We start from the raw sequence: 26,800 nt of genomic DNA on the forward strand, positions 1-26,800 counted from the left end.
ACCTCCTATTTATCACTCATCTTCCGCTTTGGCCGAATATGACAAAATAGACTGTTACTAAATTACTGTGGTTATGGTTTTTAGTTAAATGAAAGTAATTGAAATTAGCAGTAATTTTGGGGTGTATTTGGTTGAGTGTAACTGAAGATGCTGGAGAAGACTCTTGAGAGTCCCTTGGTCTGCAAGGAGATCAAATCAGTCAATCCTAAAGGAAACCAACCCTGACTCTTTCCTGGAAGCTCAAATACTTTGGCCACCAAATGAGAAGGGAGCATTCACTGGAGAAGACTCTGATGCTGGGAAAGATTGAAGGTAACAGAAGAAGGGGACAACAAAGGATGAGATGGTTAGACAGTGTTACTGATGCAACGAACATGAAATTGTGCAAACTCCAGAGGATGGTGGAAGACAGGAGGGCCTGGTATGATGTGGTCCATGGGGTCATGAAGAGTTGGACTCGACTGTGCGACTGAACAACAACAAATCGAAGATGTATAAAGGGCTGTGTTAGATTAATTGGAGAACATTTCACATTATTTCCTAAGAACAAACAGACAAAGTGCCACATATTGCCAATTTTATTTTATTTGTATTCAGGTACAGCAGAATCCATTACAAACATAGTGTAATCTTTACGGAAAACACAGAAAATGCTGAGAAAAACAATATGATAAATTCCTTTGTTATGTTTATTGTCATGAATTCTTTGATGGGACTGGACCTTTCCCCTTCTTTGCTGCCTTCTCTTTTTTCAGCTGTAAAGAAGAGGGGGGAAAGACAGGAACTACAAAATGAAATATTACTTCAGCAATGGGCCCTCCACCTAGCCTGCCTCACAGAGTGGTTGTGGTGATAAAATTGAGGAGAACTGTGTAAACTGTCCTGCGCTTGTATGAAAGGTGAGATGAAAATGCTCTAGCCAAATACAACTGCTTCCTGCTATGTTCATTTCTTCCAAACCTCACTTTAAATGGCCCTAGCTGCAGCAGACCCAGCACTCAAGCTAGTTTTGTTATTTCTGAATATTCAATGAAGTGCCAATCTCCATTGTAGGTTCACTTGGCTACCTTATTGCTATTGACCACCTGACGAAGTATGAGCAAATATCAACACTTTTCTGGAGAGATATAAAGAGTAAAATGAGGCCAAAAAAACAAACAAACCCCAACCTTTGCAGCCCTGGGAAACAGCTGAGCATGACTTCTTTGAACTGATTCAGCCTTACCTCAAGCCTGGAAGTTTAGCCATTGCTTTGAACACTTTCTGTTATGTTCACAGCAACTCCAACAGGGATTACTATCATTGAAAGTTCTATATAGCAATTAAGACCTTTTCAAGTGTTTTATTGATATTTTTACTTATTTTTGCAATTAAGAAGCTCTCTTTAAAAGACTACAGGATCTCAAACTTGCAAAGGATAATTTGTGTGTAGAAAAGTGAGCAGAAAGGATTCATGGAGGCACTGTCACTAGTTTTGTTCCTTTCTGCAGATACCCTTTGTGTGACTGAGCTACAGCCTTACACAAACATTGCCACAAATTGTACAGAATGCTTCTATGAAGCTTCTGGGTGTGATGCCTCCTGGAAGTTCTGCAAGAACACAGCATGAAAAGACTTAGATAAGTTATCAAGAGGCTGGGCTATCAGAAGGCTGATGTGCAAATATGATTAAAGTAGAGGCAGTATTTCTGCCAGCCACTCTCCAGGCAGGAGGAAAATGACACAGCTCTAAACTCTTAAGTATTCTTGTCAAGAACCAAGGAATTGCTGTATACTACATGAGTAAATTCATGATGCAAATTCTTGCAGTCACTGAACAGTTTAATCAATTAAAGTATTAGTTGATTAAGAAGCAGAGCGAATTTTGATATGTAAGGCTGAGACTGAGAGCAGTACTGGTTTATTTTTAAGTCCTTTGTTCTGTCATGCATTTATATCAAGGGATGGAAATATTAACAAAGGACACTCCTTCTGAAAACCAGCAGTAGCATTTGTAGGTCAGTTTTCCATTTAAGTTGAACTAATTAAAGTTCAGGTGATTTATTAAATGAAATTTAGTTGGAGGGTAGTCCTAAATCAAAGGTTCTTATGCATTTTCTTTAACATCATTCACTGTTCTGCCTGTAACAAATTATTTATTCTCGCCTATCAGTGTAAGTTTTTTGGGTTGGTTTTGTTTTGTTTTTGTCTTGTCATTTTTACTAACTGCCCTTTTTTTCACTGTTACAAATATAGTTACAGAAGTGGTATTGTTTTTGCTTCCTGTATCATAACACTTAGAATTAAATCATCTAAAGGTACAAATAATTTTGAATGCAATTTTTAAAAATGACAATGAAAATACTGTTTTTTCAATTGAAATTGGAATTCAACAGCCATAAGACATAGCAGATTTACAGCCCCCTTCTTTGCACTGCTATATTTCATTCTGATATACTAATTTTCCTAGCTATATATATAACAAAATGATTAAGAAGAGACAAAAATGTTTGAAGTGTGTCATTCAAGAAATTATTTTCAATGGTAAAGAAATGCTTGTTTTAAATGATGTATGAAATCACATACCCGTTCCTGGTATCGCCTTTCAAAGTAAGCCATGTCATCTTCTTCAGGCCTCTTTAAACTGGAAACTTGCATTGCTGAACTAGCACCTCCTTAATAATTAAAAAAAACCCTGTTGTTTTAAAAGGTATTTTTAATTTTACTAGTTTCAGGGGAAGGGGTTGTTTGCTTGTTTAATTTCAATGAAATACTAAGGCCCCGGTCACACGGAACATTTGCCACGCTGAAGACACGATTCTCCCGCTGAGTTTTCTGGCGCGATCACACCGGAACATCTGGGAGGCATAGCGCTCCCATGGCAAACCCGTGGCGTCCCGCTAAAGATGCGCAATTTTAAAAGTACCTGGGACGACCTACTAGCAAATGGTTTGCCACGGGCTGCATGCGGATTCCCCCAGTTTGATCGCGCCGGCACGCAGCTTTCTCCCCCGTCGTCCTGTTTGCCGCGGGTGCCAAAGGAGGAAGCCATCGTCGTGTCTGAACGCATAATCGCGGATCAAACTGCGACGGCACAAATAGGCACGCCTCCCACCCGCGTTATCCGGCCTGTGTGACCGGGGCCTAAGCAAACTTTCTTGGAATAAAGTTTCTTTGAAATCAAAGGAATTTATTTGCAAATAAACAGTTAGAATCATTAATATTTCAGTAATCTCTATAACCAGCATGTTTGTTGGGCAAGATGAAAACATTGCCATCATGAAATTGGATGTTTGACAGTAATGAGAATGCTTCTAAACAGAACTCTTGATTTGCCTCTATTGTGGGCAATACTAGTAAGCATTCAACTCTAACTGGTAAGTCATGTCCTAGACCAACTGCAAGTGGGAAAAAGCAGTATCCCTTGTTCACTACAGAGTACACTAGATTTTCTCATAGACCATCCTCTTTCCTTCCCACCAGCCTACTGGGAGCTAGATATATAGTAAACCCTGAAAGAGAGCTAATTGCAAGAGATCTCAGAATGTCAAGGACTGCATGATATATTTTCAGTATTGTAGATTTTCTGTCTTGGAATTCCTGTACTTATTACACATTAATCCCCTGAATACCTGTTTATTTACCTGTTTGTTTATTATTTGTATTTATACCCCACCCTCCCCGCGAACAGGCTCAGGGCAGCTTACAAAAGTCAGTGTGTTTGTAATGGCTACTAATCAGTACATTCCAGTCTCCTACAGTGCAGTCCTAAGAGCCCTTTACTCAAAGTAAGCCTGAATAGTACATGCCTGAATAGGATTCTGAATAAGCCTGCTAAGGATTGCCCCCCCCCAGCCTATTTCATAGACTGATGCACAGATAAACAAATTTTAAACAGGCGCTGAGCTAAAATCTGGCCACATATCTGTCTTCAGCATAAAGGCAACATGTCTTCTAAAATGAACTTAAAAAGCCTAGTGATGCAGTCAGTCAGGCCATACAGTGCACATGAAAGCCTATACCCAGAATAAAACTTCATTGGTCTTAAAGGTGCCACTGGACTCAAACTTCGTTCTGCTGCTTCAAACCAACACAGCTACCCAATCCTTGGAGCTTTAAACATGCACACAGTAATCTCATTACCATCTGTTAATTGAAAGTTTGTTTGTATGGAACTAGAAGGTCCTTGGAATGCTTTTAAAAAAGGATGGTCTGTGCTGGTAACAGGAGATTCTAGAAACTGAGCAGAAGGTGACCCTTAAAGGAAACGGGAAGAAAGCACAAACAGGTTACCACAATAGTAAAAAAGTTATAGTTAATAGAGAAAAGCAAGGCCAAAATTTAAATACTGGCCATTCAATTAAGATTATTAAGCAAAAATTAAGGCTGTCTCTGGAGAAATATGGTGGTTTTACACATTTCTAATGGCCTGATTTGAAGATCAGTCATAGAGCTCAGGAAAATAGGGGGATTTTAAGAACTGCTAATGTTTACACCTATGCTAAAACAAATAGGTCCATAAGGATACTTATGAGGAATAAAAATAGCTTGAAGTAGAAGCAGATAGATGTCATTCTATCTTAGAGTGAAGTTAGTAAAGAAATAGCTCAAGGACAGAAGATCTGTCTACACTGTGATTTAATAGGAATATGTTCATATGCTACATTTATATATGTATATAAGTAAAGCTGAATTAAATTCACTGGCTTGGTTAACTGTAGTTTTAGATTTTATTGCATTTTATATAAAATAAAACACAATGACAAATTCTACAAACACCAGTCTCCCATGAAATCAGCCTCCAAAAGCTACCCAACTATGTGGGTGTTGCTGCCCCTTTAGAACATTATTTTAAATTGTACACCAGCGGATCAGCCTACTTCTTAATTTTTATATACTGCATAATGATTTTAAGAGCTATGTTTTAGGAACTTTTATTGCACATGCCCCAAAGCACTAGAATGGCCTCTCTGAGGATTAGCTGCTTCCTTGTGGTCTTATTTATGTATGATAATTATTTGTTTATAATTATACGTAAAGAAGATCAAAAGGAAGCAGCTAATCCTCAGAGAGGTCATTCCAGAGCTTTGGGGCACTTGCAATTAAAGCCAAGGTTCTACTTCTGAATGATTTTTTTTCTTGTATGTTGAGGCTTTATGGAACTGACATGGGAGTTCATATAGGGAGAGGCAACATCTAAGGTATGCTGACCTAGTTCATGTATGGCTTTAAAGGTAAGCACCCCCACCCTGAATTTGATCCAGAATAGTTCAGTTGGTGTTTGCAGTTGCAGTTGCTGCAGAACTAGTAGAATATATATTTTTGACTCCACATAATCATCAGGAGATGGGCCATGGCATTCTACATCAACTGCAGCTTCTCAGTCATCTTTAAGAACATTCCCATGAAAAGAAGATTAGAGGTAAGTCATCAAGGTTACAAAAAAACATGTATAAGCATGGTGAGATGCCTCTAAAAAATAAAACAGCTGTCAGAGCTAGCCAGCTCTTGGCCACTGCCTGTTTTATCTCGAACAAACTGGAATGCAAAAGAAATCATAAGTGCAGAACCTGTGCTGATAATAGGAGCACTATTCTGCCCCCAAACAGGTGTAACAACTCTTGCAGGAGCACACACAGGCAGAGATGCAGGATGTCCATAGAACTTCCAAGCATCATTTCAGTCTTGTATGGATTCAACTTCAGTTTAACCTCATCCACTTGCCCACAGCTCCAAGGTACTTGATTAAGGCCAATCCAGTCAGTCCTGGATGCTTAGCTAAACCTAGAGCTGGGTGCTATGGGGAAACGCCTTATACACCAGAATTTTATTATTAATTTTATTAATTCTATTTGTACCTCGCCCTCCCCGCAAACAGGCTCAGGGCGGCTCACACAGTCGGTACAAAATACCAATAAAACCACATAAAATCACATGAAAACAATTCAGATACAAATGAGTCATAAAGTTATAGGTGCTAATTGTCCATCACTGGTTAATTAAGATGGCGTACTAAGAGTGTTGCAAGCAGACAATCTAGCTGATGGCCTTCTTGAGTCGCACGATGGTCTAGGCCAGATGTTAGGCTAAGGGCCGGGTTCGTTGATGATAATGATAAGGGCAGCTCCTAGTCGAAAGCCTGGTGGAAGAGCTCTGTCTTGCAGGCCCTGTGGAACTGTAAGAGGTCCCGCAGGGCCCTGATCTCTTCCAGCTCATTCCGCCAGCAAGGAGCCACCACTGAAAAGGCCCTGGCCCTGGTAGTGCCGTCTTTGGGGCCCGGGGGGTCAGTCGGTTCTGTGACCTCAACCACAGTGCTCTCTGGGATATATATGGGGAAAGGTGGTCCCTCAGGTATGTTGGAACTTGGCCATATAGGACTTTAAAGGTAAGCACCAGCACCTTGAAGTGAATTCGGTATGCTATTGGCAGCCAGTGCAGTGCCTTCAGCACAGGCCAGATGTGCTCCCATCTGGGCAGGCCCATCAGCAGCCTGACTGCGGCATTCTGCACTAGCTGCAGCTTCTGAATTTGGGACAAGGGCAGCCCCATGTAGAGAGCATTACAGTAGTCTAGTCTCGAGGTGACCATCACATGGATCACTGTGGCCAGGTCGCGGTCAAGGAAGGGAGCCAACTGCCTAACCAGCTGGAGATGGTAAAAGGCCGATTTAGCAGTGGCTGCTACCTGGGCCTCCATTGTCAAGGAGGTAACCTCTGGTGCTGGCACCAATGGTGTCCCACCAAAAGTTGGGAGTGGGACCCCCAACCCCTGTACCACCCCGACCCACACACAGGACCTCCGTCTTCACTGGATTCAGCTTCAGCCGACTCAGCCTGAGCCAACCAGCCACGGCTTGTAACGCCCAGTCCAAGTCTTCCGGTCTGGAGTCCGATTGGCCACCCAGCATCAGATAGAGCTGGGTGTCATCAGTGTACTGGTGACATCCCAGCCCGTACCTCCAGGTTATCTGGGCAAGGGGGCGCATATAGATGTTAAATAACATCGGGGAAAGCACTGCTCCTTGAGGCACTCCACATTCCAGTGGGTGCCTCCTGGACTGCTGTTCCCCTAGTGCCACCCTTTGTCCCCAACCTTGGAGGAAAGAAGCAAGCCATTGCAAGGCAAGCCTCTGAATTCCGTCGGCGAGGCGGTGGAGCAGCAACTGATGGTCGACCATGTCAAACGCAGCTGACAGATCTAACAACAGTACTGCCGAACCACCCCAATCCAGATGCCTCCAGAGGTCATCAGTCAGAGTGACCAATGCCGTCTCCATCCTGTGTCCCGGGCGAAAGCCAGACTGGAAGGGATCTAACATGGAGGTGTCATCCATAAAGCCCTGTAACTGTGTCGCCATCGCCCTCTCAATTAATTTGCCCACATAGGGCAAATTTGAGACCGGCCAGTAATTCGCCAATTCGGCCGGGTCCAGAAATGATTTTTTTAGGAGAGGACGGAGCATCGCTTCCTTCAGTGCCCCCAGGAATAGCCCCTCAGATAGGGACTTGTTGATAATTTCCCTTAGGGCACCTCGGAACCCTTTGTGGCCAGCTCTAATAAGCCAGGAAGGGCACGGATCAAGGCTGCATGTGGTTGGATGCACAGTCATGAGCAATCTGTAAACCTCCTCCAGGCTGAGTGGGCCGAAGCAATCCAGAACCAAATTCAAAAACGTGCTTGGAGCCTCAAGCTCGCTTTCTGTTTCAACTGTGGCGGGGAGGGCATGGTGGAGCGACAGGACTTTATCCACAAAATAGCTCGCAAATGCCTCGCAGCCAGTGTCCAATTCCCTAGCATTTAGTCTGCCCTATGGCAGAGCTGATATGGACTGAATCGTTCTAAACAATTGGGCTGGGCATGAGCTCGCGGATGCAATTTACATCAAAGCTGACAATAGTCAAGTCTGTGCATGCTCAGAGACCACAAAATGCCATTTACAAGCTAACAGGTACAAACAGGCACCAGCTCTATAGATATGCAGATGGCCCTAGTCAGGAAGAGCAAATAATAGAAAAGCCACAGAGCTTGGGGACCAAATGAGAAAGAGTAGATCTTCCCTCTTGTGACAGGGGAAAAAATGACCCATAAAGTGGGCAAAACAGGGACATTATAAAGCCCATAGACAGGAGGGAAAAGTGCTGTCATCTTTCACCTTTTAGAACTCACTTAGCCATCTTGTCTGAGCTCCACCACAATGGCTAACTAGGACCATATAGTGCTGAACAAAGGGGAGAAACCATTCACTAAGAAACTGAGGTAATGGGACATTTCTGCATAGTAACTAGAATTAAACGACGTATCCTAATTTTGTCATTTTGTAATATGTACAGTATTGTTAGAGGACTGCATTAAAATCACTTTGAGTTTTGCTCATTCCACTGTGATCTCAAAATGCTGTCTGCATTTGTCAGCATTTCTTATTTCTTTATTAAATTTCTTAACATTTTGAATCGTGGCAGACTGGCTTTTGTACCCACATCAAACCCTAATCAATCATGCTTCTTGAGGAGAAGCACAGCGGAGGGAGCAGCAGTTTATCTCTTCATCGCCAAAGTGTGTGAGTACATTAGTTTGTCCCTGTATTAGCTAATGTGAGTGAAGCAGGAGATGCAAAACCAAGGCAGAACCTTTAAATGCCAACACCACTCTAAGAGTGCTAACTCTTTAGCAGGAATTACTCTTTAAGGTTAGTGGGTAGCAGAAGAAATTTACCCAGAGAGACGTTGGTTACTCTGGGAAGAAACTGCTCCCATGTGAGGAGAAATGGCGCTTGCAAGGCATTTCCCCACAGGTGTCATTTGAATATCAATGACATCCAACTCCAAAACTCAGGATAGCGTCTCCCAAAGCCTTCATAAAAATGTTAAAAATCACACTGAGCATGAGGGACACCACAGGTTATTGCCAACTGGGGCTGAAGAAGCACCCCAATCAGATGTTATTGGAAGAAACATTTATTTACTTTATTTATGACCCACTTTTCTCACTGAGAAAAATAAATAAATAAATAAATAAATGTATCACTTAAAAATCATGTGGAAGTAGTAATCTGATAATTTTCTCCAAAATATTTTGGACCTATCAACGTACAAAAAAAATCAAGTCATCTGTTCTTACCTATCCCGCTGTCATCAAGTCTCATATAGCCTTCTGCTAGGGAACTAAAGCCAGTTAATCCTCCCATTGCAGCAAAAGGGACATCTTGCCCCACGGGTTTTCCTTGAGCTAAGCGCTCCTCTTTAGTTTCCACCACTGTTTCATGAGTATATGTCGGTTGACCACACCCACAAGTAAAGCAGCTGTGAAAACCTGAACATTTGGAACCTAATGGGAAAAATATATATTTTAGAAGGGAGTCGGGTGGACTGACATCTTCTACTACCTTCCTTCTGAGCAGCACTTCCACTTGGCAATCCTTCTGTTACTACTGTGAATGCAGAGGCATTTCTACCAACAATCATATTCATGTAGATGTTTTCGCCACACTTTCTTTGTCCCAGCCATCATGCCCCCCCACCACCACTGAAGGGCTTTTTCAGGCTCTTTAAAAAGATCCGTAATTGACATATGATTGTTAACTGACATATTATGATAGCCTAAAATCAGTAACTGACAAACCAGTGGGGGGGGGGGGGGGGGGGCTAGCTCACAGTGTTTTAGCCTCCGGCTCACACATTTTTGTCTCGGCTCGGGAAGGGATGGCTCTAGAGCAGACTAATGTATGCAGTAGCCAAACTGCGCTCAGAACTTTAATGCCAGTAGCTCACAAAGTAGAAGTTGTGCTCACAAGACTCCACAGCTTAGAGGGAACATTGGGTGGGACCTGCAAAAATGTGCACCTATTTGCCCATAAAGCATGCAAAGGTACGCTGACTGCGATCTTTCCCAAAAGTCTACCAAACCACTTTTGGGGATTATTCCAGCAAAAGTGGGGGCAAACAAAGAAAGCAGACAATTAGGGGAGGACATCATGTGGATGCTCCTAAAAAGCATCCAGTTTGGTGTAGTGGTTAAGTGCGCGGACTCTAAACTGGGAGAACCGGGTTTGATTCCCCACTCCTCCACTTGCACCTGTCTGGATGACCTTGGGCAAGCCATAGCTCTGATAACAGTTGTTCTTGAAAAAGAGCAGTTTCTGTCAGAGCTCTCTCAGTGCCACCTACCTCACAGGGTGTCTGTTGTGGGGAGGGGAAGGGAAAGGAGTTTGTAAGCCGCTCTGAGACACCTTTGGGTAGTGAAGGGCAGGCTATAAATCGAATCTCTTCTCTTCTTCTAAAATCTCTGTGTGGAGCAGCCAGTATCTCTTGGGCATATTTCATAAAGTCAGTATTAAAACTCCCAGTTTTGGGTGCAGAACAAATTAGAATACATGTAGCATTCTGCAAATTGATTAAATTTGAAAAGCTTATACAGAATACTGAACATGAATTTTCTAGTTGCAAAACATTTTAAGAACATAGTACATGGTTATAATTACACAAAGCCTACAAAGGCATAGTTTTAAAATATAACGCTGCTATATTATTAATACAATACATGCTTATTTATCCATTCTCACTTACATGAGTTACATGGAAAACCAGGTGCTGCACTGTGTTGATCAGCAAAGTGCTTACATCTACAACGGATAGGTTGAGTACCATTAAGAGGGACAAAGTGATAAGATCTGCATGGGCATCGGCTCACCCTACAAGGTAGATAAATAGGACGTTCTTTTGGAATCACTTCAAAGTCTGTCTTATGTTGTTTATACCTGGGGAAAGTTTGTAGGAAAAAAGTGCACACATACCGGTCAGTTATCACCTATGAAAAATAATTTATTCAAAGCAATGGTGTTCAAATATTTTACTAAGAGGCCTTGTTAACCAGCCATTGTTTGGGATTGCTCCTCCCAGAAACTTTCTGGTATATGTTCAGGATTGTCAGATTACTGATGTAGAACTGAAAGGTTCTCTACATTGGGCAAACCGGGCAAACCCTATGCCAAAAGATAAATAGACACAAATCTGACATCAAGAATCACAAGACTGAAAAACCTGGTAGGAGGATACTTCAGCCTTCCAGGACAGTCAATGGGTGACCTCAAAGTAACTCTTTTATTACAAAGGAACTTCAAGAACAGACTAGAAAGGGAAATTGCTGAGTTGCAAGTTATTACAGCACTCAGAAGAATGGAATCCCCAGGATTTAACAGGGATATTGGTTTCTTATCTCACTACATATGCTAATCTCATTCAGCCCTTACATATGTATTCTTACCAATTCCCCAGAAGGGGGAATAATAGATTAGAATAGTAGATTGTAATGTAACGTGATCAATAGAAGAATGTAATGTAATGTAATTTGGAATGGTAGATTGAAAGTATTTCTCTGATCTGGGGATGCGAGGATAATTCTACACAGCCAATCGTCCCACTACAAAAAAAATGATGCTGTAAGTATGCCTCCATACTTGAGAGTCGACGGATGAAGCATAATAACACAATTAAGGACATGTCAATCTCCAATTTTGACATATTTCCTTCACTATGTTCCCCTCCCCCGAATTGAACCCAAACAAATGGTAACCATATAAACTAAGCTTGTTATTCTTGAATCTGTTAAACATCTTCATTATGTTGTATGCTAATTTGCTGCTCACTCTCTACCTATATGTAATGACTGGTAATTTCCATTTCATTGTATCTGAGGAAGTGTGCACGCACACAAAAGCTTATACCTTGAATAAAACTTTGTTGGTCTTAACGATGCCACTAGACTCAAACTTTGTTCTGCTGTTTCAGACCAACACGGCTACCCACCTGAATCTATCTTAGAAAACTAAGTTTGTTTATAATAAATAATACTTCAAAACCTCAGAAGGCAGAGTGTCTCCTGCACTCGGCATGAAGCAAGACTCTTCCTCCTCCTCCCCGCTCCCTTCCATGCAACATACAAGAACTTGGAGGAGAGGAGTGGTTTTTCACCATGAAGAACAATCTGCAGTGCATACTTTAATGTCAACTCCAATCACCCTTGATTCAAAAGGGGAACAGTATTAAGACAGTTCCCAATATTATATTACTGTATTAATACCTTTTAATAAAAAATACATAAAATATAAAAAGTTAAAATCTAAAACCCTCATTATAACAGCAAAGATCTTCTACTGGAACTTAATAAGAACTGAGTGTCAAGCTGACACTTTCACTACATTGAAGACTCCCATTTTCATATATTCTCAACTCTATATTCAAACAAATATAATATCATACACAGTACTGAATTCTTCCAGAAAATTATTTATTTGCTTAATTTGTACCCCGCCTTTCTCCTCAGTGAGAACCCAAAGCAGTTTACACCATTCTCCTGTCCTCTATTTTATCCTCACAACCCTATGAGGTTAGGCTGAGAGAGTATGACTGGCCCACCGTCACCCAATGAGGTTCCATGGCATGAGTGTGGATTCAAACCCAAGTTTACCAATTACTCGTCCAGCACTCTTAACCACTATACTAGCTTTGGACTTCAAAGTGAACATTCAGCATGTTTCTTTAAAAGGGACGTGGTGTACAGAAAAGACACACTCAAATCCTCACCTATGAGTACAAAAACACAGAGTCTCTGGGCCCACAAGTTTACAGTCCATCCCAGTCGGTGATCTCCAGCTCACATATAATCTGTTTTGCAACCGTATTGGTAACACTTTCTTCTTATATTCTTCATATTCTTCAGGGGTGAAGAGTTTCCCTCCATCATCTTCACCTACAATTCTGTAAACAAGCATTCATTCCAGTAACATTTTCCACTGTATTTTAATAAACTCAAATATATGTTAACAATGCACAAAAACACATATAAGGCTGTACTACCTTGTGAGAAAGTGGAAAAAAATTCAGCAAAGTTTCAAATAAGAAAAATTTAGGGGCTTCTTATTCTTCTCAAATTTGTGGTGCAGCATTAGTAACTCTATGATCTTTAAATTACGAATTTAATGGAATATTTCCACTTAACAATAGGTTACTCTGAGGGAGTAGTCTGAGAACTCCATTCTAAAATCAACATTGTAAAAATATATACATATACCCAAGTCTCACAGGCTTTCACTATGAGACTGACAGCACAATTCTAAATAGAGCTAGACTCATCTAAATCCCATTGATTTCAATGTACTTAGAATTATGTAAATCTTTTTAAGACTGCACTGCTAATCTCGCATTTTATAAGAAATAACTAAACTCGTAAACAACTATATTTTGCACAAAAAGTTCTGCTTCATGAGCATCCTGTTTAGCTCACACTAGCAGATGCTGGTCCTATGAAAGAAATCACTTTGCCTATTTTTGCCGGTGCAATTTGCAAAGATGTGTACTGGCTTGGCTTTGAGAGGCATTTGGACAAATCCATCAATGGCTATCACCCATTATGGGTAACTAGAACTTCCACTCTCAGAAGCAGTTGATCTTCGAATTCAAGTTGTGAGGGTAGCAGCAAAAAAGGGAAGTTTGGGCCTCTCTTTTTGCTTTGTGACCTTCCAGCCTATCTACCTGACTACCTTGGGAAACAAGATATTGGACATAGGCCTGACCCAGCAGGGCTCTCCAGTGTTCTTATTTCTTCAACTGTACTGGCAGTTTTTCACACCATCTTCAGCTTGCCTGCATCAAGACCAGATGTTCACAGTGCATCTGGGCCTGATGCTTTTTTACTTTTATTCTGTTGTTTTGCTGGAAGTGAAGGATTTTGCACTGTCTCTTAGCCTCAGACTTCAGAGGGGGACTACAGAGAGTCAGAGAGATAGATAGCCCAGAACCCTGATCATCCTTCCCTTCACTCTGATACTATCCCTCCGATGTGTAGACTGCTATTCTCAGGGAATCTTTCTTCCAGCCTGACACCTTCACTCCACACACAATGCTATACTTGTCCATCTTGACACCATGATGACAGGCCATGCTTCCTGTATCTCTATCCACTCTAGCTAGGTAGACTAAATTACAATCTTGTTTGATCCTGCCTAGAATGGAGTTTCTTACAATAAAGGACTCGGGCAGATTAGCTTTTGCAAAGATAAAGAGGCTCCATCTGTAACTTCATTCCTTGTCAGCACACACAAACCTGATACTCTGCTGCGTTGTGTGCCTTGAGCACTCTGCTAACCCAACAATCCTTCAGTCTTAACAGGAGAGAATTTATAAGCCTGCCTGTAGAACTGAAACAGGTGTAACTTTCCGCATCTCTGTATCTCCACCCTCACCATCCAGTTTTCCGCTTAAATTGTTGCGTCATACTACGAAGCAAAGGCTTCGGGTAGGCTAGAGGAGGGGGGGGGGACCCCTTGCGCAAAGAGGCTTCCTCTCAGGCAAGCGGGACCTAATTCTGATTTTGCAATCCGAAACAGTTTGGAGGCTGATAATGAAGTCACACGACACAGGAGCCTCCACGTCCCATTTCCCCCCCACAAAAGCGCGCCTAACCCGCCATTTACATGTCCCGGAACACGGCGAGCCTTCCTGCCTTCACCTTCTGTATTCGAGGTATTCGTCTATGGCTGCGGCGGCTCCTGGCTGTAACGTCAGCCGCTCCATGACGAAGTGAAGCAAGGCGCCCGTCTGGCCTGCTTCCCGGCGGGCAAAGCGACTAGCTTCCTCACGAAAGCGGGAGTCACATCGAGGAGCGCCTTCCCGGCCAGAAAGAGCGCGGGGTTGCCACGCACGCCGCCTGTTGGAGCTCAGCCGTTGCTGGGAGGAGACGGTTGTAACGCGCCTTTCAAAGTCAACATTAGTTTTGCCGAAAGAAAGTGGGACGAGGTGCCCGAGGTCTGGTCAGTCCTCGCGGCGGCGTAGAGTGCTGTGGCGGTGGAACGAATGAATAGCACCACTTAAACGGTTTTCAAACGTTCCCAACATTAAACATTACCTGGGGGTGGGAAATGAGCTCAAAGGTCTAGGCGAGAGCGTTTTTTTACCGTTCATGGTTTTTAATTTGAAGGGACTTCTACTTGGGAAAACGTTACAAACCTGATTTTTCCTGCCTGCAATTTAAAATGATACGGTACACTTTGCCCCCTCGGTATTCCGACATCACTCCTGCATGGTTAGAGCAGGCCTTAGTCCTGCTTACTATCCTATTTTATTACTAATCCCCAATTTCCTTTAAATTAAATTGGGGGGGGGGGACACCCAGTTTTTTTAAGGGCAAGGGTCTGCATTGCAGAAAAATTAATCCAGTTGTTCAGCCGTGTTGGTCTGAAGCAGTAGAACAAATTTAGAGGCCAGTGGCACTATGCCACTGCATGCCATGTATAAGACCAACAGTAACAAACAAAACCAGCTTTATTAGTTAAAGCAAGTTCTGTTGAATCACAATTATTGAAATTACCCCAGGACACCGCCTCCAGTAGACTGAATCCAACAGGGCTTGTGGGGAGAAGGACCTTCATAGCCCACGGAGGAGGGCAAGCTATGTGACTGGTTTTGGTGCGATGACTGAGTTGGGTCAAGTAGTGTGAGGCCCAGCAGAAATCTGTCTATGGGCACTATGGGCCCCCAGGAGTTACAAAATCTTGCCTTTTCTAACAAGGGATCTTCACATTTTACCACTTTTCCTACTAGTAAGGATGTGGCTGTAACTTAAAGGTCTTTAAAGCCTTACACAGCCTGGGACCAACATATCTGAGGGATCACCTCTTCCCGTATATCCCCCGAAGAGCACTATGCTCTATGGATCAACACCTGGTAGTCCCTGGCCTGAAAGACGTCCGCCTTGCCTCGACCAGGGCCTGGTGGAACATGCTCCCCACTGAGATCAGGGCCCTGTGGGATTTACTTCAGTTCCACAGGGTCTGCAAGACAGAGCTGTTCCACAACACCTTTGGCTGAGGCAGCGGACATCCATATATGGCCTTCCTGAGGTGTTCGTCACACTGTTAACAACTACTAGCTATGACCAGGAACCTCCCCACAATCAGAAAATTTCTTATCATCTGTGACCACCATTTTAATATTTATGATGTTTTAAATTTAATTTTATTGTATTAAGTAATATTTTTGTATAAATGAAGTGTTACCCACCCTGAGCCCACCTCTGGGAAGGGTGGGCTATAAATGTGAAGAAATAAATTAATTTTCTCTCCCTTCACCAATACAAGCTAACTGGTACTACAGGTACAGAACTGTTACTTCCTGAACTTTAAACACAGGAGAATAAAACTCTTTAGAAATACACTCTAAACTTGTAACCCTTGCCTATTAGTGATTTTATAGACTTCAAAGATCTAGCAGAGCCCATCAAAACACACACTCTGTGTACTCCCCCTTCACTCAGAAAGAAAGCAGTTGCCTTTTTATTAGTTGAGAGAGGCACTGCAAGTTTTTCTTGTCACTAGCCGGCCGGAAGAGGAATGCAATGTTTCCTTAACAACTTAACTGTTGCATAACAATGTACACATTTGTTTATGGGGCAGGGCTCAAAGTTTATCTTTTGCAAAACTGCAGTATTCTTGAAGGTGAAGATATAAAAGGTAAAGGTTCCCTTGCTCGAAAGCCAGTCAAGTCCGACTCTAGGGTTGCGGTGCTCATCTCTGTTTCAAAGCCGAAGAGCCAGCGCTGTCCGAAGACGTTTCCGTGGTCATGTGGCCGGCGTGACTAAACACCAAGGTGCACGGAACGCTGTTACCTTCCCACTGAAGTGGCACCTATTTATCTACTTGCAATTTCTTGCTTTCGAACTGCTAGGTTGGCAGGAGCTGGAACTAAAGACGGGAGCTCACTCCGTCATGCAGCAACTCGGGTCTCGAACTGCTGAACTACTGACCTTCCACAGCCTGCAGTTCAGCGTCTTAACCACTTGAGCCACCGCAGCTCCTGTAGAAGATATACACGTCCTCAAAACCAATGTATATTGTGTCTACCCAAAAGCAATATTTGAAAAGATGGCAAGCCATTTACATCTTTATGACTTTCAACAGGAGCTGTTACTCTATTATTTGTCTTTATATTCATTATTATAGTCTCACCCTTGACAGTCACCTATTTCACAAATGCCCATTATGGGGGAAAAGTCACACATGAGAACAAAAGGACAATGTACAAAGCCAGAATATTTTTACTCTGTAGCAGCTTCAACTGATAGGGCAGTGGTGGCGAACCTATGGCATGCGTGCCAGAGGCGGCACTCAGAGCCCTCTCAGTGGGCACGTGTGCCATCGCCCCAGCCAGGCCCAGACCGTCATTAAAGTGTGGAATTCTCTGCCAAATAATTTTAAGTAAATGAAAGCATTTGGGATTGCTTTCCTTACTTTGTTTGGATCATCTTATGTTAATATATGAGTTGTTTTTTCTAAACTAAAACCTCAGTATTCAGGTTAAATTGCTGTGTTGGCACTTTGCGATAAATAAGTGGGTTTTGGGTCGCAGTTTGGGCACTCGGTCTCAAAAAGGTTCACCATCACTGTGATAGGGTAACCAACTTCAGTAAAAGGACATCAACAGTGAAGAGGAACTCTGTATCATGTATTTTCATTGAAGGTAGAAGCATGGGCAGAACCATTGCATAGTAAATGGGAATCCCATGTGTAAGGGCTGTACCAGACATGGGAATACAAACAAGTTTTAGACTATGATTGTGCAGCCCAGTCAGTACATCTTGCCAAAGCAGATTCAGGAATGTGGCCTATATGTCCCCTGATATACTGTAGTTTGAGAAAGTGTATTTGGATTTCAAAGTATACGTGCTTAGATATGTAGCCTTACCATTTCATTTATCAAGTCTAGCCTGAAGCTTTTAAGATTAAAAACATGCAAGTTAAAATAACTGGGTGGCGGAAAGATAACTGGAAAAAACACAGGCTATTTAAACTTCCAGACAGCAATTTTACATTTTCTTTGTTACAGGAAATCATATATTCGTAAGAAAAACGGACCAGGCACTCAAAGATTTGACCTTATATTTTACTTTATTTTGTAATTAATTTAATCCAGTTTTTATAGTCATCTGCAGGGATAGTCATTTGGGACAATATATCATCTAGCACCACATAACGTGTTCTTCTTTTAAATTTGTTCTTTGAAAACTACACAGCATACTTTAAGCAAAAATACTGGAATAAACCCTTTAGAAATCATTCCATAATAAATGCAAAAACTCAGACTGGCACTTTTTAGAATTTATGATACAGAAAGCACACTATGGAATGTAGTGCACTCTCACTGCAATTTGCTGCTGTAAGGCTAACATGGATATAAGGCAGCATTCCCCTTCTCTCCTATTTGTTTTCAAGTCCTTCATAAAATGCTTGGGTACAAGTCCACCAGATAATGGCACAGCAGCACTGCCTGCCGCCACATCACACCCTTTTAGTACATCTCTTTAGTAAGTGTCAAGATGCCTTGCTTCCCTTCATCTCAGTTCACCCCCTCCCCTTAAAAATAGCGTAAGGTATGCCATGTTTATCATAGGCTGTAAAGTACTTATATAGTCACAAAAAACATCAATGAATAAGAAGCTAGCAGTGTTCAATATCTGATGTGACTTCTATCGCTTATTTTGTCTTCAGTTGCTAAACACATTTAAATATTTTTAGACAGCTATGAACCATCACAGATTAAGTTTCTTTTATCTAACTGCCCTAATTCTTTAGTAACTATGCTCTTTAGCATGTCACTACTTGCATAAAAATAAACAATATTTTTGAAAACATTCTCCCTCTATTTCACAATAGTGCAAATAATTCTTTGGATAGCCATTTTAAGATGTTATCCATAATGTTACCTTGATTTTTACAATCAGCCAATGATGATGTTAAAAGTACTTTATGTACACTTACTTTCCAGCATTCATGTTAACAGATAAATTATCCTTCATTGCTATGCATTAATAACCACAAAATTAAGCTAATTTTATCACTTAGTAAAAAGATATGTTAGATTTATATTTAAATAGATTTTAGATATTAAATCTACATCCTTCTCCATAATCATTTCATAAAATCTCAGTTTACGCATTATCCACTTATCTTACTACATTAGCTATGTTTCCAGCAAATCTTTAAATAAGATATTATACAGCATTACTTTATGACTCCTATCTTACCGAACAGAAGGTTTCTAGAGCTTTATAAAAAGAAGTTAGAATTGAATTTAATATTCCCTGTTGAAACAGGATGCAGTCTTTCATGAGCCAAGTGTTTCTTTTCCCAACTGGAACAGAACTACATCAATGGCAAAAACAGCTGGACACAGTGATTTTAGACAGAACTAAATCTATGGCCAATACAGCTGCACAAAGTGAATTCTGAACAGAATTAAACCAATGGCACATAGTGATTTTGTATGTTATCTTACGTTGCCTGCTGCATTTACCCGTTTGCTTGTAGTTGCTGGCATCAAGTTTCCATTTGTGGTATTTGTTGTTGAACCATTTACAACAATGTAGTCGACCTTGTTTTCCAATTTTACTAAGCGCTGCAAGATGTCATCTAGAAGAACTGCAATTGTTCTTTTGAGATCAGCTAAAGAGCACAAAATACAGAAAGGAATCCTTTTTTACACTCTAAAGTTGAACGACAGAGTTAAACTAACATATATGTGCATACACAGGCGAGAATCTACAGCATTCTAAGGAGACAAAAGAATAGCAGTTACTAGGGGAAGAATGGGGCTTTCCTAGTCAAACTTGTTTGTTTCACATTTGCTTCTATGGTTTAAAGAGTTCATTCATATATTTCTAACCAGTGTGATATATGCAACTATGTACACTCTAAAACATGTGACTGTGGGGGTGTTGTGATCTCTGTTATGTTGTCAGGAAGGACTAGCCACTGTTCCCTCCCCCCTTTTTGCTGTCACCGCCACTACCTTGGGTAAAATCCAGCCCCTCTTTCATGGATCACTCAAAGCCAACTCCACAGGGATGTTGCATTATACCATCTGCCAAGGGTTCAAGGCAGATGGGTAAGGACTTGACCAGACTCAAAATTAAGCAACTTTATTTTTACAAGACACAAAGTACTACAAGGACAGAATGTAGCTGCACTAAGCAAAATAAACAAAAGGAGAGTTACTAATGTACTTACTATCCATGATATATCTGGACCTTTGTTATCTGCAAGATGCCCTCTTTAGTTATCTGCAACCCTCTTTAGTATCATTCTCCTCTGTTATCCTTCATGGCAAAACACATAGCAAAATGCACCCAAATGCACAGATCCATGGACACTAAACACACTCTTCCCAAATAAACACCTATCCTTTTCAGACTCCACCCCACACGTACTCCATGATCTTCAGCGAATCTGGGTACCCAGGCAGGCCCTTAGCTAGAAATTTTGGGGGGGGCAACAAGGGGGCAGCTTAGTGCAGTGGAGCTGACAGTGTGGGAGGGAGGGTGGAGGGTGAGTGGGGGGGGGTCCCAGGGCAGGTTTTGCAGAGTTCGCAGGACAGAGAGAAGAGAGAGCAGCACCTGAGTTCAAAAGCACCAGGCATCTACCAGCATTTCTCAGCCATGCCCTTGAGATGCCACCAGTGCCCAGCAGTAATGGGAGGAGGGCAATGAGGTCTTTGGAGGAGCATATGCCACTCCATAGCTGCTTCCCACAGGGGGCCTAAGGAAGGGGCAGCACTGTTGGGACAGAGGGCAGTGGTGGAGGCACCTGGCTTTCTTTGAACAGTGCTGCTGGAGTGCTACCTCCTCCAGGGTCCCTCCCCTTGCAGGTACTGCCACAGCCCAGCTCACAGCCCCCTCCTTGAATTGATGATCAGACAGCCCAGAGCTGAGTTGGGGGTGGGGGGGGCAGGAGAAAGGGCATTCATCACCTTTGCAGAGCTGAGCATGATTACAGGATCTCTGAGCAAAAGACCACCCCTCCAGGAGGTCACCTATATCTTTAAGAGCAGCTAGGCATGGAAGCTTGCCTGTCCTATGTGATTCTTCAAAGATGGACATACCACTCTTTAAAAAGGCACAGGAACCCTCGGAGAAGAACAGACACCGTGTCTCCACCCCAGGCTCTCTCCGCCTCCCAGGGTAGGAGAACGGGAGATGAGGGAACAGGGCAAATTTGGGTCTGGCTATGGGTCTGGTACCAGGTCTTGGGTCTCAAGCCCACCATACCTGGACTTTCTAATCAAGAGGTGCTAACACATCAAAGGGCTAGTGTGTTTTCTGTCTCAGTTGGGAAAGGATGCTCTCTATCCAGAGGAGAGAAAGAGGTACTTTTCTCCCTTGCTCACAATATAAGAACTCGTGGGCACTCCATGAAATTGCTGAGCGGTCGGGTTAGAACGGATAAAAGGACGTACTTCTTCACCCAAAGAGTGATTAACACATGGAATTCACTGCCACAGGAAGTGGTGGCGGCTACAAGCATGGACGGCTTCAAAAGGGAATTAGATAAGCACATGGAGCAGAGGTCCATCAGTGGCTATTAGCCACAAGGTATAGATAGGGGCTCTGGGCCAAGTGATGCTCTGTCTTCTTGGTGCTTGGGGGGGTCAACAGTGGGAGGGCTTCTAATATCCTGGCCCCACTGGTGGACCTCCTGATGGCACTGGTATTTCTGGCCACTGTGTGACACAGAGTGTTGGACTGGATGGCCTTTGGCCTGATCCAACATTGACGTCTCTTATGTTCTTATGTTCTCCCCTTCTTCCCAGACACAAGAGATGCTCGGTTCCCTTTCTGTCACCATAACTGTCAAAGCATCTCTTGCCCCTCTTTTTCTGTGAAGACTTTCCCCCAAGGAACATCTTATGGGACCTTGAGCCTTCCTGGTTCTCCTTGATCTGCCTGTACACAGACCTAGCCACACTTTGGTTTTCCATATTTTTCCAAACTATTGCTAGTACACTGCTCTCTTGATTCTAACTTTTTGCAAAATGAGCATTGCCCTTCAATAAGGTTTTCAAAATTATTTCATACTCCTAATCAAGTTTTGTCGCTTTGCCTGGTGCTGTTTCCAGTTCTGTTACATCAGTTTGGTGTAGTGGTTAGGAGCGTGGACTCTAACCTGGGAGAACCGGGTTTGCTTCCCCACTCCTCCAGATGCAGCTGCTGGTGTGACCTTGGGGCAGTCATAAATTATTTCAAAGTTCTCTCAAGGGCAGTTCTCAAGAGAGCTTTCTCAGCCCCACCTACTTCACAGGGTGTCTTGTTGTGGGGAGGGGAAGGGGAAGGGATTGTAAGCCACTCTGAGACTCCTTCAGGTAGTGAAGGGCGGGGTATAAATCCAATCTCTTCCTCTTCTACTTTCTGGAGGCTACATATTTTACTCAAAGTGTGGACACAACGTATATACCAGTATTATCACCTGTATCTTTCTAATAAGCTTTTACTATTCCAACAAGCTTTCTTGAACATGCATTCCTTAATATCAATGAACCATGCATTTTCAGGACCAACACAGATACTTAATATGTCTTCTATTAATGATTGTGGATTTCCTTGTTTACAGGCTATTGCTTCAAACACAGAAATAAGAATTTTATGTGACAGTATTACATAATGCTATTATGTATATTAATAGAAATTAAATATTGAAACACAACACTACAAAGAACTTTTATGTAATCTTACCATAGCCCGCCATTGCAGCTCCATTACCACCATTAATTATATTCTTGTTCTCTTCTGCCAGTGCTCTGACGTATCTTTTACTTAAGTCCAGGATTTGTTCACGCAGCTCAGCACTGTTCTGTTGCCTTGGATGTTGAAAGGTATAGCGCAGTAACATTATGCCCCAGATAAAACCAAAAATCAGCAGCAATAAACTTATTTTCTGGGATACGTTTTTTCTTGAAAATGTGAAAAACATTTCTGAGCAGGCCAAAGATATCAAAGTAGGCTGAAGTCACAGTGTTTTCATGGTAGGTTAAAAAAAATCTTCACACAACAGTTACTCTTCTGGAAAGATAGTTTCGTCTATTTGCTTTCCACTGGACATCCTTGATTCCTGAAATTTAAACCAAAAAAAGTGTTCTCATTCAAAATGCCTTTGCAAAATAGCCTTTATGCATACCAAAAAAGGATTTGTTATACAACAAAAGAGCAGCCTGGGCACTGTTATGACAAGCTCCTAAGATCACCAGTTAAATTCTGTCTCTTATTACTCACCAGATACATATTCTTCAGGCTAGAGTAACCCTAGAGTTACATGATTTTTACAGTATAGTGGTATAAGCATGAGCTGGAAGTCTCCAGTTCAAATGGCAGTTCAGGTATGAACTTCTGGAATGCCTTTATGCAAGCAAATTCTGCTGTGCCAAAACTATTTACAGTTTCTCTAATCTAAACCCATTGAAATTACATAGGTACATAGAGGATAACTCCATAGATTATACTGTCAGTCTCTGCATCAGTACTATGAGTGTAATAATAACACTGCTTTAACAGAGTTGTAAATATTATGGAGATAACATATGATGCACTATAATCATAACAGAAAAGCATAGTGAATACTAAATATTGTTACTACAACATTCAAATGATTGAATACATTCTAGTGGATCACAAGTTTGCATATTAAGAAAACTTCAGTATAGGTGATTGAGACACTGAAAGAAATAAAAGATTACTTTTGTTAAGCTGTCATTCACTACTTATTGTTAAAGGGAAGAGACATCTTTAACTTTTTCATTACCTAGTAATGTGGTGAACCAAAAAGGCTTGTAAATATGCCTTTCACTCCAGTCAACCAATTAAGACGGGCCTCCACTAAATAATTAATTTATTATTACAATAGTTTAAGTAACAGATAGAAAACCTGTTTTCATAGAAGCCACTCTATTCTCCAAACACTAAAACATTCCCCTGCAGGTGGTCATTTGCCATTACCTAGCAGTAAGGGCTTCAGAGTACTAGACAGTATCAACTCATCCCTGACTATAATAATAAACCTATAAACTGGTTCTATCTGACTTTATTTGAAAAAGCCTGTTTAGCCACATAAGAGAGAATACAATACTTAAAACAGTCAAAATCATAATACTAGACAGTATCAACTCATCCATGACTATAATAATAAACCTATAAACTGGCTCTATCTGGCTTTATTTGAAAAAGCCTGTTTAGGCACATAAGAGAGAATACAATACAATACTTAAAACAGTCAAAATCATAGATTAAAAATGGCATGATTATGAAGTGTGACAATCATATGAATTTAAGAGTAACTAATTTCACAATCTATTTTGAAACTGGATTACCACCCAGAAAGGAGAAACCATAAAACATTGTTAATCAAAGGGAGGGCTGACCTGCCTGATAATTAGTACCATAAATCTGAGTGAACAACAATTGTAGGGACTTCAAATGCTTCTGAAATAAATTTTGCAACAGCCAAGTAGCACACCTGTTATTTCCAGACAAAATAATAAATAACAGTCATAGGAAGGGGATGTTTATTTACTTCATTTATATGCTCCCTTTCTTCCCCATACAGACTGAAAAGGACTTACATAATTTATCCCCACAGCCTTGTGTGGCAGGTCAGGCTGAGTGTGTGTGACTGGCCCAGGGTCACCCAGCAAGTTTCCATAGCAGTGGGGGTTCTTGATCCCGGGTCTCAAAGATCCTAGCCCACAAGGAAAGGAATAATCAGAAAGAGTCTCAATCTGTGATAAAGTTTACACAAGAAAGGAAGATGTGTTAAGGTTTGGGGCACCTGGAGCCCACAGGGCAAACCATTTGATCCCATGGGATATCAGGAAATCTATCAAATAGGTCAGCAGTTGGTAATGTGTTAAGCCAAGCAAAGGAAAAAAGGTGATGGTACAAAGGGACTGTTCAAAAATGTGAATACCTATTAGCAGCAAAAGGTGGTGAAGGCAGAAAACCCAGATGTGTGGGAAACAAGTGTATTTAGCTTCTGATATGAGATGTTGCCAGTCTACTCTTTCCAGCTAACCTTTAACCAAGACACAAGTTCTGTTAAGCCCTAGGACAGTAAAGCTTTAGACTGAAATACCTAGCTCACCCATTTTGGCATCCAACAATAAACTAGATCTGCCTCCCAAGGAATGCAATATACTGAAACCTCTTAAATGTGTTCTGGACTATAAAACTACAGCTCTCACAAAGGGTAGATTACTAATTACTGTCATGACCGTTAAAAAGATTCTAAAATCTAATAAAAAGCTAGTTCAAAAATCTCTAGATCCTGATGCTATGTAAATGTGTGTCCATGCATAGATCAGCCCTTAATACTAACATCAGAATTACTCTTCCAAACCTTATAGTACTATCAGTAAATAACTGGATTAAAAACATCTTTCAAAAGTGCCTACATTAAATGAATTTGGTAATTTATAGAGTGTGGGAATCAGAACTGGCACCCATTTATGGATTTTGGAAACCTAAGTATAATATTAAACATATTTGGAAACGTAAGTATAATATAAACATAATCGATTGATTTTCAATATAATACCAAAGGAAATGTTTACTACTTGATGACAAAAATGTTCTTGCGTTCTAGTTTTATAATTGAATATTTTTCAAAAGTGTACTTTGCAGGCATCCTTGCTTTGGAATACATTAAGAAGCCAAGGGCAGATTTTCCCTGAGCATCTCCATCTCTGGTTGCACCTGTGTTCAACAAATAGCTTCTATTATACTACAGTGGTCCTAAATCTGAGCAGCAGGCTCCAAGTTTGCATTGGTGCTCAAATTAGTAAAATAACTTACATTTAGTCAACTTGCATTCCTTAGTAGTTATCAAAGCAACAAGTAACACAACCTTCCATTTAAATTACAGCCATTTAGGAGATGGTAAAACTTCTGGCACCCTCTTGGACTCACATCCTAATTTGGTGAGGGGGCTTGTGTGCATCAGAGAAGCTCAGAGCAGTACTGTAAGGAGTTAAAACTCTGTCAAGAGGCTAAACTCCTAGCAGAGTCACTCAAAGTGGGATGGTGATGGCGTGCAGAGGCATCCTTGAAAGGTAGCTACTGGGCAGCAGCAGTAGTGGAAGGTGACACTGGCAGAGGATCTTCCACAGACAGGAGCAGTGGGTCTTCAGCTAACCCTGGTTAGTACTGTGTAGAAGAAAGCAATGGTAAACCACTTCTGACCATCTCTTACCTCAAAAACTCTATGGTGAGTCATCAACCCAAAGGGAGACTGCAACCAAGAAATCGGAAGGAGACCGAGTCTGAGAAGGACAGTCATGAAGGAGCTATTAAAGATTCTCAAGTGTAAAGATGTGTCGCCGGCAACCAAGATCAAGTGAATTCATACCATCAGATCCCCCTTTACTATATATGGGTGTGAAAGTTGTACTGTGAAGAAAGATAACAGGAAGAAAGTTGATTCATGTGAAATGTAGTGTTGGAGGGAGTTTTATGGATACCATGGGCTGCCAAAAAGACAAGTGGGTGCTACATCAAATCAAGCCTGAACTCTCCCTAGAAATTAAAATGTCTAAACTGAGGCTATCTTATTTCGGTCACATTTTGAGAAGACAAGAGTCACTGGAAAATACAATAATGCTAAGAAATACTGAAGGCAGCAGAAAAAGAGGAAGGCCCAACATGAGATGAACTGACTGCATTAAGGAAGCCATGGCCCTCAGCTTGCAAGACCTGAGCAAAGCTGCTGACGATAGACTGTTTTGGAGGATTCAGATTCATAAGGTCACCATGTCAGAGGCAATTTAACAGCACTTAATACATTCACAAAACTTCTGGAAGAAGAAAAAATCAAGGATGAGAAAGTGGAAGTATATTTGGCTATTACCCATTCAGAAGAGAAGAATATATTCATTAGATAAGAGAATATAGAGTATAAATTTAAGTCCAAGAAGAAGGTAAAGTTTCAAATAATTAAAAAAATTCTCCAATACAAAAA

At 41.5% G+C, this 26,800-nt stretch overlaps 2 protein-coding genes across 4 annotated transcripts in view; both read right to left on the reverse strand.

The window, feature by feature from the left end:
* Nucleotides 1-576: 576 nt before the first annotated feature.
* FAM221A (family with sequence similarity 221 member A) lies at nt 577-14,584 on the reverse strand. The gene is made up of 7 exons (XM_015418868.1): nt 14,482-14,584; nt 12,558-12,731; nt 10,542-10,732; nt 9,097-9,303; nt 4,123-4,236; nt 2,566-2,654; nt 577-755 (listed from the first exon to the last, which is right to left on the reverse strand). The coding sequence occupies exons 1-7, from the start codon at nt 14,544-14,546 to the stop codon at nt 696-698; spliced, it is 900 nt and encodes a 299-aa protein (XP_015274354.1). The 5' UTR covers nt 14,547-14,584; the 3' UTR covers nt 577-695.
* A 4,464-nt stretch (nt 14,585-19,048) lies between these two features.
* The window catches only part of CCDC126 (coiled-coil domain containing 126), an 8,773-nt gene continuing 1,021 nt past the window's right edge, over nt 19,049-26,800 (reverse strand). Inside the window, exons 2-5 of one of the 3 annotated variants that reach the window (XM_015418870.1) lie at nt 26,036-26,232; nt 24,411-24,526; nt 22,531-22,906; nt 19,049-19,468 (exon numbers count right to left, since the gene is read on the reverse strand). In XM_015418870.1, the coding sequence (XP_015274356.1) occupies nt 19,293-19,468; nt 22,531-22,768 (414 nt within the window). In that variant the 5' untranslated portion in view covers nt 22,769-22,906; nt 24,411-24,526; nt 26,036-26,232 and the 3' untranslated portion in view covers nt 19,049-19,292. The remainder of the gene's footprint in view (nt 19,469-22,530; nt 22,907-24,410; nt 24,527-26,035; nt 26,233-26,800) is intronic. The other 2 variants (XM_015418869.1, XM_015418871.1) reach the window with 2 other exon arrangements.

The sequence above is a fragment of the Gekko japonicus genome, unplaced genomic scaffold (genome assembly GCF_001447785.1).
Source record: "Gekko japonicus isolate JY-2015 unplaced genomic scaffold, Gekko_japonicus_V1.1 scaffold1729, whole genome shotgun sequence".
NCBI classification, from domain to species: Eukaryota; Metazoa; Chordata; class Lepidosauria; order Squamata; family Gekkonidae; genus Gekko; species Gekko japonicus.

Coding starts and splice junctions, on each gene's coding strand:
- FAM221A (XM_015418868.1), bottom strand. CDS start 14,546: ATGGAGCGGCTGACGTTACAGCCAGGAGCCGCCGCAGCCATAGACGAA. Junction 9,304..10,541: donor TGGTTTTCCATGTAACTCAT/GTAAGTGAGAAT, acceptor TTTTCCCATTAG/GTTCCAAATGTTCAGGTTTT. Junction 756..2,565: donor AAAGGCGATACCAGGAACGG/GTATGTGATTTC, acceptor TCTTCTTTACAG/CTGAAAAAAGAGAAGGCAGC.